Source organism: Laetiporus sulphureus (genome assembly GCF_001632365.1).
Source record: "Laetiporus sulphureus 93-53 unplaced genomic scaffold LAESUscaffold_16, whole genome shotgun sequence".
In the NCBI taxonomy this organism is placed as follows: Eukaryota; Fungi; Basidiomycota; class Agaricomycetes; order Polyporales; family Laetiporaceae; genus Laetiporus; species Laetiporus sulphureus.
The window spans coordinates 202,491-219,450 of NW_024468525.1; the positions used below are offsets into that span (position 1 = coordinate 202,491).

The 16,960-nt window shown below is 52.6% G+C and overlaps 6 protein-coding genes across 6 annotated transcripts; 3 read left to right on the top strand and 3 right to left on the bottom strand.

Moving 5' to 3' along the window:
• Positions 1-54: 54 nt before the first annotated feature.
• Positions 55-1,956, top strand: LAESUDRAFT_698998 (uncharacterized protein). Its single transcript, XM_040906369.1, has 5 exons — positions 55-307; positions 379-773; positions 843-952; positions 1,020-1,254; positions 1,310-1,956. The coding sequence occupies exons 1-5, from the start codon at positions 221-223 to the stop codon at positions 1,551-1,553; spliced, it is 1,071 nt and encodes a 356-aa protein (XP_040764950.1). The 5' UTR covers positions 55-220; the 3' UTR covers positions 1,554-1,956.
• Positions 1,654-3,121, bottom strand: LAESUDRAFT_651872 (Ribokinase-like protein; the record flags this gene model as incomplete). The annotated part of the gene is made up of 6 exons (XM_040904320.1): positions 1,654-2,311; positions 2,367-2,475; positions 2,609-2,704; positions 2,750-2,854; positions 2,921-2,954; positions 3,008-3,121. 6 exons carry the CDS (start codon positions 3,119-3,121, stop codon positions 1,654-1,656), a joined length of 1,116 nt encoding a protein of 371 aa, XP_040764951.1.
• Positions 3,122-3,359: 238 nt separating this feature from the next.
• LAESUDRAFT_699005 (UbiA prenyltransferase) lies at positions 3,360-5,250 on the bottom strand. Its single transcript, XM_040906370.1, has 7 exons — positions 4,676-5,250; positions 4,466-4,618; positions 4,287-4,404; positions 4,139-4,227; positions 3,991-4,087; positions 3,661-3,937; positions 3,360-3,593 (listed from the first exon to the last, which is right to left on the bottom strand). Exons 1-7 carry the CDS (start codon positions 4,812-4,814, stop codon positions 3,522-3,524), a joined length of 945 nt encoding a protein of 314 aa, XP_040764952.1. The 5' UTR covers positions 4,815-5,250; the 3' UTR covers positions 3,360-3,521.
• Positions 5,251-6,866: 1,616 nt separating this feature from the next.
• Positions 6,867-7,355, bottom strand: LAESUDRAFT_725116 (uncharacterized protein). The gene has a single exon (XM_040908756.1). It carries the CDS (start codon positions 7,289-7,291, stop codon positions 7,085-7,087), a length of 207 nt encoding a protein of 68 aa, XP_040764953.1. The 5' UTR covers positions 7,292-7,355; the 3' UTR covers positions 6,867-7,084.
• A 376-nt stretch (positions 7,356-7,731) lies between these two features.
• Positions 7,732-13,396, top strand: LAESUDRAFT_699007 (uncharacterized protein). The gene is made up of 8 exons (XM_040906371.1): positions 7,732-7,804; positions 7,853-8,239; positions 8,291-8,430; positions 8,479-9,414; positions 9,465-9,702; positions 9,756-12,494; positions 12,556-12,730; positions 12,796-13,396. The coding sequence occupies exons 1-8, from the start codon at positions 7,788-7,790 to the stop codon at positions 13,276-13,278; spliced, it is 5,115 nt and encodes a 1,704-aa protein (XP_040764954.1). The 5' UTR covers positions 7,732-7,787; the 3' UTR covers positions 13,279-13,396.
• Positions 13,339-16,761, top strand: LAESUDRAFT_725118 (uncharacterized protein). The gene is made up of 9 exons (XM_040908757.1): positions 13,339-13,909; positions 13,969-14,100; positions 14,152-14,230; positions 14,282-14,551; positions 14,613-14,996; positions 15,049-15,291; positions 15,344-15,667; positions 15,728-15,836; positions 15,891-16,761. Exons 1-9 carry the CDS (start codon positions 13,833-13,835, stop codon positions 16,373-16,375), a joined length of 2,103 nt encoding a protein of 700 aa, XP_040764955.1. The 5' UTR covers positions 13,339-13,832; the 3' UTR covers positions 16,376-16,761.
• The last annotated feature ends 199 nt before the right edge of the window (positions 16,762-16,960 follow it).

Sequence of the window (16,960 nt, forward strand, 5' to 3'; positions counted from 1 at the left end):
GGCGATCCACGTGGACTTGCCGTACAAGTTTGGTTTTTCTTCGCGTCGTGTCCCCATGCTGCAAACGATCGCTTCACTGAACACTCCGAATGATGGATCAATAGTTTCGAATAACTAATGATGCGTTTCTTAACATGTCAGCTGGCCAGAGAATTCCATCAGATGCCTCCCGTCTACCCGCCTCCCGCCGTCAATATTGAAGTTCAATGATGACTTGAACATGCATATGTCCGCTCGTTGCCATGACCGGATCCTCAACCTCTCTCTTGTCGACGCGCAGCATGTTGGATTGCCCGGGAGCTTTGCAGTGAGCGGCGCCCTGTTAATCAACCTCCCGTCACTGATTCCTGATTCCTAACCAATGACCGTGAACTTCAGGCAATACTGCATCCGTTCCAAGTACAGTATTCTCATCATGAACGCCGGTCCGAGTCTGTCTGTTCCTTCTCATCCTCTCACGGTTGTCATGGCACAGTAATTCGAGGAGATTGGGCGGCAGAAGTATTTCAAGAGCTGTGCTTCCCTCATTCACAGCATGGAACCCTCGTGGATGGGTTTGCCTCTGCTCGCCCTCTTCCGCGCCTCTCTGGCACAGCATACGTATCACTGCACATGCGGCTGGGTGCTCTCCTACGTTGTCTGGCGCCGTCCCTGCTTGGACTGTGGGGTATTGGCGCTGCTCAGTATAACGTGACTTTGAACGTGACTGCTTCGGAGATAGTCTACAGTCCACCCGCATGCAACGCCTCGTCCAAGGCCTGCGAGAGCGCATGGTGAGCTCATCAGTACAGTTGGAAGTTGCACAACTGGCTGACCCAGTCGCTTGGCTATGGCGCTTGAAGGCAGATCATAACGTTGCCCGGCGTGACTCCGACTTCGGACTTTGTGTCCACTAGTGGGCCAACAAATGGCAGTGGGAATATAATTCCTCAATTGTTCCTTGACTTCAGAGGTACTGCAATTTCACAAGATTTGAAGCGCCCTACATTTGTGGTCAAACGTACTCATGGAGCTTATAGGCACCGCTCTTCACATATATACATCCTCACGATCAAATGCAACCGCCAACATCACTTTATCTACAGAGGATCCAACAATATCGATCACCACAGCAGTGAACACGTCTGCGGGGCTCATTTCTGTCATCGGTTTACCTGAAGGCCAAACTACAACTTTAACCATAACATATACCGCCACCAATGAATCTGCTTTGTTGGATATCTTGAACATAACGATAATCACGCCTTATAACGAGTACGATAAATTCTTCGCTGGACGTCGGTCAGTGAGTCCTGATGTTGTTGCGCAGCACATCGGTTTTCCCTACGACTACGCTTCCGCCTTCAACGAGTATCCCTTCATTTTCGCCAACGGTATCTGTCGGTCCTGCCCAGCAAGCCGTCAAAAGGTCTCAGACAGCAAGTGACATCGTTGCGGAGGTATTAGGGGCATTGCTCGGCCTTGTGCTTGGAGTCTTGGGGGCAATGGGCATCGGCTACTACAGAAGAAAGCATCGACGATCCACTCCCAGCGGCACCATACAGGCTACCTAAGGTACAACAGCATTTATGTCTATCACCAGTAACTTGCGGATATTCTTAGGATCTAAATGTATGTAACTCCAGCGAAACCAGAACCTGCGCAGTGCCTCATTTATGTGTTCTCCATCTGCCAAAAGTCGGTCCAAGGCACCATCTGCCTGTACTCTACCTGCTTCGTGCCTCTAATAATGTCCTGTGCCTGGATGAGCCGGAGCTCGCGACCGCGCATTCGCCTAATTTTCCTGTCGGGTTTGCTCGCGTCGAGTTCATCGTCTGTCGGCAGGCGGTCCTCCTCCGGCAGCGTCACAGCATGTTCGTGCGTCAGCGTGAGGATCGCGTGAGTCTTTGTGAGCGCCTGTGAGACGGCGCGTGAGAGCGGCGTCTCCGTCTCTGAGGTAGCTGTCAGGTGCGGGGCAGTGATGGAGGATGAAGGCTTGAAGTGGCCGAGGAGGAGCGCAGAAAAGAGATCGCCGACGCCGGAGAAGTAGCCTGGAATGCATGGAATGCATTGCGCGTGGACTGTGGCTGACCAGTTTCCGTCCTCCGTACGTCCGGGTTCTGAGCTCTTTACTGAGGACGCGATGCATACGAGAAAGTCTGAGTCGCGTGACTCGAGGCCTGGACGAATGTAGGAAGGCAGCGCAGACGTGAGCCAGCTCTGGAGGGGTATAGAACTGACAACGACGTTGGGAACGTGGTATTTTGTATGGAGGACTTGGATCGCACGACGCAAAGTGTTCATGTCGGATATCCGTATATCTGTCAAAACCCTGATGACAGATGGTGAGATAATCCTGACCAAGATGTGTTACTGTGTATACGCACTCTACTTCGAACCAGTTGGGCGTGATGATTGTGGCATGTTGCAGGGCTTCTCGATATACTGGTATCGTATCTGGTGCGACGTACAGCTTTCCCGAATCTCCTAGCACGGCTGTGGCAAGTTGAGTTCCATGACATACTATACAATATTTCATTTTACAACCCGGGCGAGACAATGGGGTCTAATGGAGTAGACACTTTCCACATTGACTTGTCCGTGCTGCTGACACAAGAAATTCACATACGATCAAGAAGGTATATCAAGTTGGTGTTATTTGCCCGCATCTTGGCCGCGAGTTCTTTGACAGTGGACAGGGCCTCAGCGCCCGGAATATAGCCTACTCGACGGTTAAAAATATCAACAACGATCACTTGGGTTGGACTACCTGTGAGAAGTCTTTCGGATAGTAATAGACCATTTTGTTCCATTAACTGAAAAATTGCAGCGAGTTCTGCAGCGCTTGTTCTCGACCCACCAAATCGCCCATAGCCTGTAAGAAGACGACGGCTCCAAGTGAGACTAGTGTAGCCATCAGGTTGCAACTAACAAGACACACCAGAGTGGTTGGAGAAGTTTACAGTGTTCACGACCTGGAAACACGTGAGACTCAACAACGTGCATGTATTCCGAGGTTCATACGTACGTCAACGTCGTATCCTAGACATTGCAGAGGAAATACTGCAGCCTTCCCTCCTACATAGCCAAATGTGACGTGCGATTGAATGCTCAACACTCTCCCGGAATCTGTTTGCGACATTGTTTGCGAGATTTGCGTATCCCGGTGGCGGAGAGTGATTGCGCTTCTGGAACTTGAGAAGCGCTCGCGGTCTGACTCAACGTTCTCCCCGATCAATCGGACCACCAATTTGATACAACATCCACACGTGCCGCTCAGGGTAACTTTCACTGTGTCACCGACAAAGCTACCGTAACCTTGCATCCAGTAGGTCCATGTTCTGTACATATTGATATTATTTTTTCAGGTGCGAAATATGCACAGTGTAGATGCATCTCATTTATTTAACCACAAGATGATTCGAGCAACATGGCAAAGCGCGTTAGAGACCTGCGAAACGACCTCCATCCTCTTCTACTGCAAGTCATATATGAATCTATGTGCGAGGATTCTGCTGCATTCTAAGCAGCGACGCAAGAAATTAAACCGCAACTTTGTAAGCATAGTCACATAGCATCCCCGCCAAGACGATGTATCCAAGGTCACCGTTCGACTGGATTGCAGAAAGATGCTATCAGCAACTACCATCGCGAACAACGTGGTGCGAATCCCTGACCAACCTTGAAAATCCTCCCGCCATCTTTTTCCCAGTCGTCGCTGCTCGCAAATTGCCACACAAGATGCAAAGCTGATCCCAGGACGGCGATGATGTAGTATAGCGGCCCTTGCCGATTCAGATATGCGGCGTACGCAAGAGATGCAATAAATGCGGTAGAAAATAGTGCCAGAATTGGACGAACGTAATTCCCGAACAGAAGAGCGCAGGAACGCACTCCGACCTGTGCATCTTCCTGTCTGTCTTGGCAGGCATATACGGTGTCAAAATGAATGGCCCAGCTGTAGTTGGCCTCTCAGAAAACGCCGCCGTGCGCCATAAAAGTGCAACGTACCATGTGATACCGACCATAAGGATGAAGACTATTTCCCAATTCATCGTCTCGTGGTTGATGGCCCATGCGATGGGCACACCCCAGGCGCAATCAACGCCTGCTTATTATGTTGAGAGATACTCGTTCATCAGCAAAATTCGGTGCTGACCTAGCCATGCCTGTGGCCAATTGGTGAACCGCTTAGATATAGGATATATCATCTCAAATGTGAAGAGGCCGATGATGCCAAAGTTCATACTTGAATGCGAGGAGTCAGCCAACACCAACAGCATCAATCGTAGTCATGTTGTACTTACGCTTCACGCCCTGCCTGCGCTAGCATTGCAAGATAGATAATGCAGTTTACGGCAAGGAATAGGAGCGCAGAGGACACCGAGATTATTCCAGATGCTATCGGGCGTGTCTTAGTTCGTTCTACGCGATATATGATATGAAGGTGAGTGGATAACCGCGAAACCAGGGGGAGCTTCTGCACCGATTTTACGATCAAAGTCCCGATCGCAAATATCGTTCCAGATGCAAGCAGCGCTGTGGCGGACCGTACACATAAGGAGACAACCTAGCCCTTGAATAAAGAGGTGTTTCGGCGGGAGCCCCGAGGTATATGCTGACATGGTTAGTGCCCACGCTGCGAGATGACGGTTATTAACCACAAGCACAAGCAGCAGAAAGGATGGGGCCGCACTGCATGGCAGGAAGAATAGCAGGGTTCCCGCGGGCCAAGTATGCATTCTAGCCAACTTCAGATAAGAATGCCACAAGGGAGGAACACTGCGGTGTATGGCCCTTGGGCTGACGTTTGTGGAGGTCTTCTGGATAGACATGTTGGAAGGATACGGGTGAGCAACTGTCAAGGAAGAGACGAGTTATAGGTTTATATACGTTTTGGAGCCAGCGCCAGAGCTAGCCTCCCCCTGATTCCACACAGTGAAACATAAAACGATAGGTCCGCCAGAAATATAGCGCACGCAGGCAAAAAGCGTTGCAAATTAGACAGAAGGCTTCTATCCGCTGCTGGACACCGAGAGGAGCAGCACACAGGGCACTTCGAGCCACTTCAACCAATATTGGATGAGGTTCTCTCATCCCAATGAATTGGGCCCATGTGTAGTTTTTCAGGCACGGCCTATTATCTTGAATTCAGCTGTAAGGAACGTTCCTGATGTTTCCCATGTGCGTGGGTCAGATAGTACCAGAAGAGAAGTATGTGATTTTTGACAACTAAGCTGCGCCACTGATCGCCTCCATTGTCGCGCTTTGTCAGTATGTCAGCTTTTGAGGAGAGTCTTGCACATTGTTCGTCTCACACTTGACACCCGATGCAACACAGGCACGTGGATCAGTTTCGCACGTCGCAGCAACGCATTCCAGCATCACTCACCCAATGAATGTCACGGAGAAAAAACTTTGCGAAATTCGCCGTCAACACGTGAGAAAAAAAAAGTTGATGTTTCAGAGTCGGTTGACGCCAGACGGGTGTGCCCTGTCATGATTCGTCATAATATTCCTCACCTTAACCGTCCTGAATGCTGGGAAGCTTTTGCTTCTGATTTTCTGTTCTCCGCAACCTATATGTGCTGGCACTTCCAATATCCGTCCTAATGATCCCTGCGTGACTTAAATCAGTTCCGGCGAACATTAGATGCCCACTCAGAATCTCATATCATTTGACCACGGAACATCAGGTAATGGAGGTCCCATATATCCCTCAAGCTGATAACATGTCGCATGGGTGAAAATCTAGACGCTGTTAGAGTCAGCTTTGAACTTTTTCTCAACTCATGTCAGTGATGTGACATATCCAACCTACAGTTCTTCACAGATGCAGTAAACAAGCTGAAGATATCGAAGAACACGGCGGCAAAGATTGTAGCTGTAATCATATAAGCATGTCAACGGCTTCCGCCCCCGGGAAGACCGGGGGGAGGGACCGAATATCCTCATGAAGTCTCCCAGTCCACAGAGAGCGCCATCGCACCCTGCGACATGGTGTAAGGTTAGCGCACCAATCAAATCCGAAAAAATCAACGATGTCAACGGAACGTGCAAGTGAAAAAAAAGAGGAGCAATTTGAGAGAGGCGTACTTGCATGGGAGGTATCTCGCCTTTTCGAATGTTGACAGACCGACTCGCACACGGAATCCTAACAGGCCAACCACTAGCCAATGTCTGTATATCCTTTTGCAAGGAGAGGACACGCATTGAGATCTCCGTGAGTTCTTCGAAGGCAGTTCAACATATTTCCGCTACGACAGTAGTGGGTCTTAGCGAAAAGATGGGGAACCTTTCCCGCCAAAAATCGACATCACCTGAAAAACGACGTTAATTCACGGGACTGCTCCACTGGGATGTGAAAAAACTCTCCGCTAGATGACCTCGCTTTGGCGCGCGCACGTACGTCCTTGGCACTTGCTGTATCGCGCGGCATGCATACAGTCACTATCACGGCAGACATGATGCGATTTATCAATGTGGGAAAATGTGTGTGAATGTCGACTGATTTCTTACACATGCAATGAATATTTGCAACCATGGCATTTAATGTTGAAAATGTTTCACTTTGGCTGTGAATGTTCACTATTTGCCGTTCAAATGCTAAGTTGGCAAAGCTTTGCCACAAATGTAAGACATCAGCCGACATTCCCACACGATTTTCCACATTTATAAATCGCGTCATGTCTGCCGTGTATATGCGTCGCATAACATTGAAACAAAATATATTCGTTGGGATCTACTGAAACATCCATAGCACTACCAAGGAACACAATCACTCGTCAGAATGGAACAGTGCTCAAGTGTTGAAATCAATATTGTAAACTGTATCGAGAACTTAGACAGGTACGGCGACTGCAGCAACTCACGAGACGTACGTACCGAGAGGATGCCAGATACCATGGACCATTGAACAGCAGACGTAATGTGAACTGTGTTCAAAGGTTAGAGCTTAGAGCGTCAGAGACGGACATGAATGCTAGAAAAACGCGCGACTCACCTTGCGGGTCGACTCAGCGATGCACGCCCGTGAGTGAGCCTCACGATACAAAACCTTCAGCAATTGATAGAACAAAGTACGGCTTCGCCAATACCACTCACGCTAGCCAAGCCCGTGTCCGCTCACTCTTGCAGTCGACACTGCAACAGGTACATACATGTACCCGCCAGCAGTCACCTGCATCACCAACTTGCCGTTCCTCTCGCCAAAGGTGATCGTGAAGTTCGCCTTGACGTTGTGTGAGATGCCATACTGGCGTGATGTGTACGGTCTCTGTGCCCGTAGATCAACTGCCACGGCCGCACACATTAGACAGTGAAATGCCGCTTGACTCGCCTGAACATGTGCGAGAACTGTTCGCCTTCCGCCCTCGCTGAAGCTCGCACACATGACCCGCAGTAAGAACAACACGGCGTTCACTGATGTGTATAAGCCGTACCATTGCGATATACTCACAGTACTGCGTGCATTTAATTGTATGCCAATCCCGTACACATCTCGAGGACGCGGATGCTGACACAGCGTCTCTTGAATGAACGTACGGGTCAGATACAGACCAGAAATGTGCCGGGCGCGATCTGCTCGTCGTAGCGGGCGCTGCCGGTACCGGCCCTATGCGCGTACACTACCGGCTGTGGAACCGAATTCGAATGTCCGATCGCGAGGGGAAACCGTACCGCACGTGTAACGTGTCATGGATCACGTGTGCCGCGCAATCCACGTGGAACGGGGCCACACGCAGCTTGATCGTGCACAACATCGACCTCGAGGTCAGACTTTCGCCTGAACGACTTTCGCTCGCCATATGCTGGATGGGACACAGTGCGTGACATCTGCTGTGCTAAGGCCAGACTCTGATTTGTAGAACAGCTTGCGGCAGTCGTGGTACGCCTCGCTCGACGATGCCCAGGCCAACTTTCGACAACTCCTAGCTTCCCATTCTTCATCGGAATGGAAGCGCATCCCTGTGCCCAGCGATAGCAATGGCAAAGGAAAGGCTCGTGCCTCACAACCTGAAGTCACTGATGTAATCATTCATCGCAAGGCTAACAAGTCTGCCGAGAGTATATACAGAGCTATCCTTGACGTGCCAGCGGGTGATGCTCCAGTCTCGCTAAATAGCTGGAAAGCGGTTTTATCCACGCCGGAGCTTCGGAAAGAATGGGACCCCGCGGTAGAAGGTGCGCATCTCGTCGAAATGCTCGACCCGAGTACCAAGGTCTCCAAGATCAACTTCACGCTTGGCTGGCCTGCCAAGTAAGTAGCAGCAGAGCAGATCATCTGCAGTCATTGACAGAGCGCTTATAGTCCTAGAGACGCTGTGACGATATCCCGCAGCTTCAGCGACGCTACAACTTTGATCGACATCTCAACGTCTCTCCCGCGCTCTCCCGATGAGCCAGCCTACCTGCGTCCTTCTCCTCCATACGTGCGATCAGAGGCTACGCGTACGTGATTTCTTACGTTGGAATTCTCCAAAGTTGACTTCCTTTCAGTCTTCGCATGGTGTATTCAACTCACTGGCGAGCAACCTTCGTCTAAGCACGAACCTAGGCTGCGCATTACCTGCTTTTGGCAGCATGACTTCAAATCGCTTTGGACATTCAACACAACTTCCAGTCTCGCTCAGCAACTTTGCGCTATGATGATCGGCCTCTTCAAGACGGTGTGCACGCGTGGCAATCGCGTCCCTCAGCTCACCGGCTATGGCAATGGAGTATCCGTTGAGCGCCTGCGATTTGAGATCGATCGTGAGGCACTCCAACTGGACTATTCGGTTGTGCCAGAAGATGAAGATCACATACCACACACGACAGAGCAAGGCCTGGACGAGCTACACGCGATACGCGAATACAAAAGGCTTACGCGTTCGATTGAGTGCGCGGTGCCTGGCGCGGTTGGCTGGGATGTCCAAATCACGACGAAAGCCTCTTCTGATCACGTTGCAAAGCTTCCATGGACGGCTCGCGCGACACGGACTGCTTCTGGATCTCAGGGATCAGGCTCGACTACCGCCAAGGACGAGAATATTGTATTTGCGGTCAAGCATGCATCATTACCAGACGATCACACTGTTCTGAAAGTCAGGGTCGTTATCGAGGCCTCTGGGTCCTCTGGTGGGATTCGCTTGAATGGCATTCCTCAGCCAATAGAGCAGGTTGAGGAGCGGGATCCACTTTCGTACACGATCTCTCAGCAGGTGTTGCAAGATGCTTCTAGCACGGCCGATATGAGCCTCAATACACATTCATCTGTTGGGACGGTTGCTGAGAGCGCTTCCAGATCGTCCACACTGGCGGAACGGCCGCCTCTGGGACGAATGCAGACCGAACGCACGGCAGCGGCGGAGAAGTCTATCATGTCCAGGGTGAAACGCAATTACATCTACTTCTCGTCTCTTCTGCAGGAACCAGAAGCGAAGTGGAGACGCAGTAAGTGCAGCATTACTGTGCGTTCGTGACAAGTCCTCACCCCTTTGAAGCTATGGAGACGCGAGGAGTGTCCATAGCGCAACTTGACTCGATCGACCCGACCCTGGTGGTGTACCGCGCGGAGTCAACGTTCGTGGGCCTCGGGCTGTGGGATCTCTACGCTGCCGTTGCAACACCGGGTGCGCGTGCGTACTGGGATAGATTGTATGATGATAGTACCCTGCTTGAGCATGTCAATGAGCTGACGGAGCTGTGGCACTTCAAGACGAAACCTGCGTGGCCTGTTACGTGCGTAGCCCTGCTGTTCCTAAACAGATACGTGTGCTGAGCATGTCTTGCAGTGGACGAGACTCGGTGGTCCTTAAAACGGTGTACAAATCGCCGACTACAATACATGTGTTTGCATTCTCAGCAGACGACCCAAATCTATTTCCCAACATACCCCCTGTTGACCCAAACGTGATCCGGACGCAGATCGACCTGCAAGGCTGGGCCATTGAGGTGCTGTCTCCCACCACAACACAGCTAACCTTACTCGAGCAGTCCGATCCAAAGGGCTGGTCTAACAAGACGTCCATCCCACATCAGATGATCGCTACCGTAGCGGGTGTCGGCGAGTTCGCCATCAAGTGTGGAGGACCACCGATCATCACGCGGCTGGAGGGCGCAAAGGCGACGCAGATGCGGTACGACCACGAGCGATGGAACTTCCGCGTCGAGTATGAGGCATGTGCAGCCAGTCGGAGGACAAATGAGCCGACGTCGGAAGAGACGCCTGCGACACCCACATCACCTGCGTTGCCCGTCATCGAGTGCGAGTTGCGGTGTGATCTAGATAACTGGGCGTCTTCTCTGGATATTGTGGTCGATCCGCCACCGCAATCGATAGCGTGTCTCCGGCGACACCGTCTATCTTCCGGTGGTGGCGGTCTATGGCTCACGATTACTCACGATGCGGTCTTCACGGACGACGATCGATTGCAAATAATCGTGCGACGTGGCCCTGGCGTGGCGAAGGAGAAGGGGCTGGTGATGGTGAATGGTGCAAAGGTAGATGTGGATGTGGAGGAGCTGGCTGAGCGCGAAGTGAAGAGCCTGCAGAAGAAGAAGCGTGTCAAGCCTCAGCGCGTGCCGCTTGATCAGCCTCCCGTCCTTGGCGTCATACGGAGACGGAGGGCGGAATGGAATGCTGATGCAGAGACAGAGAATGTCGAGAACGAGGAGGAGGGGGACAAGCCTAGTCTGTCGGAGGGCATTGTCACTTCTGCACCGACTTTTGCTACCTCATTCAACCGCTGGTTTAATTATGCGGTTGAGCAGGCGACGACGACCACGCAACAAGCTGTCGCTGCTATCTCGCCTGTCGTGACGAGCTTCGCTGAAATCTCGCCTCTTGCATCCAAGCCGCCAATGCAGTACGCTCTTGAGGCACTCACATATCTCCAGAGCATTCACTCGCGAGTGCCTTCCGACGAATGGACGCTGGTCAACGAGAAGGACGTGCCTGTCTACCGGAAGGTGGATGCGGAGATATCGCCCGTCATCCCTGTACATCGAGGCGAGAGGGTTATTGAGGGTGTGGCCGCAGATGAGGTTGCGTCTGTTCTGATGAGCCATGATTGCCGCAAGCAATGGGACACGCGATTCGACTCTGCTCAGGTGTTCGAAACGTTTGGCGCCGAGATGCACACGGAGTTTGTGATCATGAAAGGCGGTTTCCCGTTCCGCGACCGAGGATTTTACCTTGCTTCGTTGATGGCCAGAGGGAGCATCGTGCCTTCGCTCTTGCGCCGGAACACAGGCGAATCAAGCGAGACCCAGGAAAGCAGGGCTGCCATATACTGCGTCTCGGCGTCTTTCTCTCCTGACTCCGTAGCAGGGTTCGCGCCGTCAAAGTACAATTCCTATTCCTTACCCATGGGACGTGTCTTCGTGGACGGCTGGATACTGGAGACGCTGGACCCTTATGGTGCGGAGAACTATGCTATCCCGTCGACTAGATGCACTCGAGTCGTCGCGGTAGACTTTGCGGGTTCGATCCCTGCTGCCGTAAACGCATCGATCAACAGTATGCTGCCGAAGTCTATCTTGGCCGTAGAAGCATATGTGAAGAGTATCTCACCGCCTCCATCACCCAGATTGCCGGCGGCTGGAGTGATACTCTCGCAAGCGACAGAAGGTCTATTGAGGCACAAGGCGTGGACACTGCGACGCCGAGATCCCCATCGCGTGCTGGTTGTTCACAGATACAATCCTGTGGACAAGGTATTCAAGAGTATGGTATTGCTCAACAGTTCGACGGCTCTATCACGGCGACCACTGTCTGTTGCACTTGGTAAGAATAACAAGACTCGCGCAGCTGATGAACGCCAGATATCACCTGTCTCAGACGAAGGAACACAAAGACAGAGCCGCAGCAAAGCTACCTCAAGCGTCAGCCCCGACTCCTCCACCCAGCAGACTGACAAGAAGTCTCCAGATTCCGCTCGATCTCGGTCGCCAGACGGCGTTCGTTCAGCCACCATGTTCACCTCCAGGGGAGAAGTACGCCACCCGGCGAATCTGCTCGTCGCGGAGCTGATTGTGGACTCAAAACTTTATCCGGATGGATATGAAATCCACGTCGCATCATGTATCGACAAACTAAAGGAACGGATCTCGCTATCTTCGCCACTTGGCGACAGGCGTTCCGAACACACGCTGCCGTTCGTATACACCGTGTACACGCTCCCGTCCTCACCGCTGCATTCAGCGGGACTGAACACAGATCGTCCGCCGCGCCATCTCCTTCGGCTCACGCTCCCTACGGCGCAGTACCAGGTATCCACTATTAATGATCCACTCACAGGGGAGACGCAGAGCGCCCCGCCGAAGCCGCAATGGCTATTGGAAATGGAAGAAGGCTGCGTTATCCTGGATATCGAGATAAAGCCGGCGATTGCAATGCCCTCCGGGAAGAAAACAATAGTTCTGGTCGATGGAAGCGCCGTGCCAGTCCTTGATGAGAAGGAATCATTGACGAGTCTCGGAAGGGATGAGCTACTGGATAGCCGGGCGTCGAAGATGGATTTGCTCATTGGGTATGCGGGTTCTTCCTATTTGATTTGGCGCGGGATGACTGATTGCGTCTCACGTCCATAGTTCATCAGGAGAGGGTGACCACTTTCCGGAGGAACTGCAGGTGCCCATTGCTGTGGCGGATGATCTTTTGGAAGTCTCGGCACTGGCTCTGCAGAACACGCCGAAGGTCGAGACGCTAGAGAACGACAGCACAGATGCAGCGCAGGAGATGACGCCAGAAACTGGTGCCAATAGCGTGAGCGCCTGATTCGGACTTACCGTCAGATGACACATGCTGAGAAGGATGTTTGCGATGTGCAGGTCCCGCAAGTGGTAATCTCTGCGCCCGAAGCGCCGGCACCTGACTCGGGCGGGCTCATGCGTTTCCTGAACGCGTATTCCAGCCCGTGGACACGCTTTACAGGGCAGTCACGGCGATCAAGCATGACTTCGAGCCCAGCTCCTCTGCCTGGAGCGATGCCTCGTTCGCCCCCGGAAGATAGCATTGGTAAGGATGTCTCCGCTGCATCGGAAGCTCAGAGCGAGCAGGTGGGGCTGTTGACGCGCAATGCGGCGAACAGGATGTACCCGCTGTCGACGGTGGTTATCATTGCGCTTATCGCATTCCTCATGGGCTCCTTTCTGCGCTCGCTGTTGTCGCCGGCAGATTTTATCTACGTGGTATCGGACCGCAAGGAGCTGGAGGGCATGAACACGGGGTGGCGGGAGATCCGGCGACTGCTGGAGGTGAAGTACATTGTGGGTGGTTGGGACTTTCAGATCGCGGTGGTACGACGACAGTGACGAGAGTTTGAGGACATGACTCGCTAATCTAATATCTCCTAATATTAGCCAATAATGCAGATGATGTACGAGCTAGCAGTTTCTGTCATTTGCCGATGTTTCGCGGGGTGAGAAGGTGCTGTGGCGTTTCGGGGACTGCCGAACTGGTTCGCGGTCCGCCCTGGTCCGCCCGATTCCCATCGGGACGTCCTCGCGCTTCTGGCTCTGCACTGCGCCTGTCTTCGTCCGTCACGTCTTCCCAGCCCTGCCGATACCATCTCCCTCCTCGTCGTCGCCCTCGACGGCCACAACCTCAACGACCCCCTCCCGACATCGCGTCGACCGTTATCGAGACATTTCTGCCATTGCCTCGATTTTGACTTAACAGCGCCGGGTCTAGTCCTTTTGCGTCTCGGGACCGTCTTCTGCACAACGCTCCCATCCTACCCTCTTTGACTTGCATACCCTCGACATCCGCGTTGCACCAGTCATCCCACCAGTGCATCGCTGCTTGACTGTCATTCCTGATACCCTCGTCGTCGCACATATCACCTTTGATCCTGTCCTCACTAGCCATGGCCACAGGCGGAGACGGCGCGAACCAGAATCCCCACACCTCTACACCTCCTCCGACTTGGGAAGGGGAAGGAATGTCAGTTGCATTGTTATCGGTGTCCATTTACTATCTGACTGATCTGTGGCGGTGTGTAGGTTTAATATATATATCCATGACTACTGTACCAAGCGTGGTTTCGAGCAAACTGCTAAAGCGCTGCTTCAAGAGGCCAGGCTCCCTCCCGATTCAACGCCTCCGATTAACGCTAAGCAAGGTCTGCTGTTTGAGTGAGTCTTACTTTATTGCCAAATTACATACCCCTGGAATTCTGGTTTTAGGTGGTGGAGCGTATTTTGGGTGCTGTTTCAGGCAAAGAGCAATAATCAGGGCCCAGATGATGCGATGCTGTATACGCAGGTGCGTAAAATAATTATATCGCCACTCAGTATCGCTCATTGAGCTGATCAGCAACAGGCACAGAAGCAAGCGCAATCTCGGCTCCCGCCACAAGTTCCGCAGACTCGCATGATCAACGGTGTTGTCAGACCTGGAGGTCATTCGATGCCAAACGGCATAATTGCCAATGGCTTGCCTCAACAAACGCTGCCGAATGGGACAACAGCATCGGCTTTTTCTGGTCTGCCTCAAGCAAACGGAAATGTCGCCCCTGGTACGACCGGGGCGGCACCACCGACACAGCCGCATCATATACCGCCACTGTTGGCTGGACAAAGACCGGTAAGTGCGAGAGTGACGTTGTCGCGCTTCGAGTTTGCCGACTCTACTTCACCCTCCCCAGAACGGTGCCGCGGGGCCGCAAACCAATTCCGCTTCCGCGATAGGCCAGATGGGCGCCTCGCAGCCGCTAACCCAAATGAATGCCCGTAGCGGCATGCCACCTCCGGGTGGTCCCCAAGGATCGTTGGCACCAGGACAGGTTCCTCAAAATATGTTTCCACAGATCGGTCGATCTCCAAGCCAGCCTGGTTCACCAGCACAGAATGGCATGATGCCATCGCGAAGTCCATCGATGGCAGCGCGTCAGCCGCCGAACATGCCGGGCAACGCTCAGCAAATGCAAGACGTTGAGCTGCATCGCTTTCCACCAGAACTTCTGCGCATGGTCAAGCAGGAGGCAGGGGTTGGCGATAGGGACCTGTCGATCTTGACGCCAGACGAGAAGGTCCGTGCCACCTCCTATAACTTCAGATTGTCAAACTGAATGTTCCTTGTAGCAACGAGTATTAAATGTTGCAAGGCAGAGGCGACATATTCCGCAAGGCAAGCAAGTGATGTCTGGGATGCCTGGGCCAAGTAATGCAGGTGCTGGGCCTTCGGGCTCGAATCAAGCAATGCAACCACCTCGCAACCCGCAGATGCCACAAATTTCGCAGCAGGCTCAAGCGCAGCAGCAACAGCAACAGCAACAGCAGCAAGCGCGCGGGAACAAACGCAGTAGTACCTCTCCTGGACAAGATGTACGTTATACGTTTTGTGTCCTTTCTCAAACGATATCTGACTGTGTCACAGCAGGATATCAAGTCTGAATCATCGCCTCCCGATCGGAAGCGACTACGCAAGTCTCCTGGTGGCGAGCAACCAGCGATGCATTCGGCAGCTATGCCTTCACTGTTCCCTCAGCAGTCGCCCATGCCTGGTGGACCTGGTGGACCCCAAATGGGCAATAACATGAGACCCATGCCCCAGTTCTCCCAACGACCAGGGATGCCAATGCCACCCAATGTTATGATGCAAATGGCTCCCATGGGAGGGCCTCCAATGAATAGTGCAATGAGTCCCGCGATGATGAGTCACCAAGGCCCGAATGGTATGATGAATTCCCAACTCACGCAGGTCAGTCGCCGTATCATGCATTGGGTGTGAAAACGAACGTTGACGGCGTCTCGAACGCAGCAAACGTATAGCCAATCAATGCTCCAGATGCACAAGAATAACATCCCTACGGGTGCACTCAGTAATCTGCATCAACAGGGAGCTGCGGGCTCGCCGTCATCTTCAGATGGTCAGTATATAGTGTATGGCTCACCGATGTGGCGGCCGACTGGACATCTTACAGGTCCAGGCGGGGTGAATCGACTGCAGAACAAGGGCATGGTTGGGATGATGCCACCGCCGCCATCGCCGAGCATGAAGAATACGCCGGGGCAGAACAAGGAGGGGGTTAGCGGTGATCCATCGGTACCGAACAGTGTCCGGCAGGATGGTTCCCCGCAAAATGCTGCACTTGGCACAGGACCAAGCCATCCCTCTGTACCGGGCGGTCCATCCGCGGGTCCGGGCACTGCACCCCCTACTCCCGGTATAGCGAATGCAAGCATCACGGCTCCCTCACCTTCGGCGATGCATAACGCCACAGGCACACCGTCTATGCCGCCGAATCAGCCGCCTATACCACCACAGCCTCAGCAAGACCCCCAAGATTTCTTCGCCAATGAAGACTTCATGACGGCTGGGGCGATGTTCGAGGACCCGATGTTCAGAGGTTCCGAATTCGATCTTGCCGATTGGTTCAACGTCGACAATGAACTCCGCCCAGAATGATCGCATTGCTGCGTCGCCGTCGGCTGATCACTCTGTTCATCTGCGTTGGGTGAGGGATTTGTAGTACCATCTTTTCTTGAATGATGCTGCCGGACCTGTATCGATCTTGGTGCTGCTGGTAGCTGTAGGTTTTGAACCCATGGGTGCTGCTTCACCTTTACATGGACGTTGTTGTATTTATTACAAAACCTGCGCGCACCCCGTGTGGTGCTAGTCCTCCTCTCGTGCTTCCTGCGTTTGCATACTAGTTGCGCGTTTTCGTTTTCGTTTTTTTCCCTGCTGTCGCGTTAGCTCATCCCAGATATCCTAGGTTCTGCGATCATAGTCATCCAGTGTATTTTGATACTTTTTTACACTATGCGGAAGGAATCGATCTTTTTCTCGTTCCATCGTCACTGCAGTGCAAGTGATGATCGATGATGCATCAATGAAGCTCCAGAACCCTCGCATTCCCGCCTAGCTTCTACAATTGGGCATGGCGGGAACATTTCGGCTCTGCTCCTCAATCCGATTAGTCTATTACTTCAGCCTGTTGTCAGAAGGCATAGATTTTATTTTATGCAGTGGCTTGATGCCATATCATAC

What these genes read in the sequence shown, in the direction of transcription:
- LAESUDRAFT_698998 (XM_040906369.1), top strand. Translation starts at nt 221, where the DNA reads ATGCATATGTCCGCTCGTTGCCATGACCGGATCCTCAACCTCTCTCTT. An exon ending in GATTGCCCGGGAGCTTTGCA is followed by an intron (nt 308 to 378) that starts GTGAGCGGCGCC and finishes CGTGAACTTCAG; the next exon opens with GCAATACTGCATCCGTTCCA. An exon ending in ATAATCACGCCTTATAACGA is followed by an intron (nt 1,255 to 1,309) that starts GTACGATAAATT and finishes GTTGTTGCGCAG; the next exon opens with CACATCGGTTTTCCCTACGA.
- LAESUDRAFT_699005 (XM_040906370.1), bottom strand. Translation starts at nt 4,814, where the DNA reads ATGTCTATCCAGAAGACCTCCACAAACGTCAGCCCAAGGGCCATACAC. An exon ending in GGACTTTGATCGTAAAATCG is followed by an intron (nt 4,405 to 4,465) that starts GTGCAGAAGCTC and finishes TATATCGCGTAG; the next exon opens with AACGAACTAAGACACGCCCG. An exon ending in CTTATGGTCGGTATCACATG is followed by an intron (nt 3,938 to 3,990) that starts GTACGTTGCACT and finishes GGCCAACTACAG; the next exon opens with CTGGGCCATTCATTTTGACA.
- LAESUDRAFT_725116 (XM_040908756.1), bottom strand. Translation starts at nt 7,291, where the DNA reads ATGTGTGCGGCCGTGGCAGTTGATCTACGGGCACAGAGACCGTACACA.
- LAESUDRAFT_699007 (XM_040906371.1), top strand. An exon ending in ACGCTTGGCTGGCCTGCCAA is followed by an intron (nt 8,240 to 8,290) that starts GTAAGTAGCAGC and finishes GAGCGCTTATAG; the next exon opens with TCCTAGAGACGCTGTGACGA. An exon ending in CAGAAACTGGTGCCAATAGC is followed by an intron (nt 12,731 to 12,795) that starts GTGAGCGCCTGA and finishes TGCGATGTGCAG; the next exon opens with GTCCCGCAAGTGGTAATCTC.
- LAESUDRAFT_725118 (XM_040908757.1), top strand. Translation starts at nt 13,833, where the DNA reads ATGGCCACAGGCGGAGACGGCGCGAACCAGAATCCCCACACCTCTACA. An exon ending in ATGCGATGCTGTATACGCAG is followed by an intron (nt 14,231 to 14,281) that starts GTGCGTAAAATA and finishes TGAGCTGATCAG; the next exon opens with CAACAGGCACAGAAGCAAGC. An exon ending in TGTTGGCTGGACAAAGACCG is followed by an intron (nt 14,552 to 14,612) that starts GTAAGTGCGAGA and finishes CACCCTCCCCAG; the next exon opens with AACGGTGCCGCGGGGCCGCA.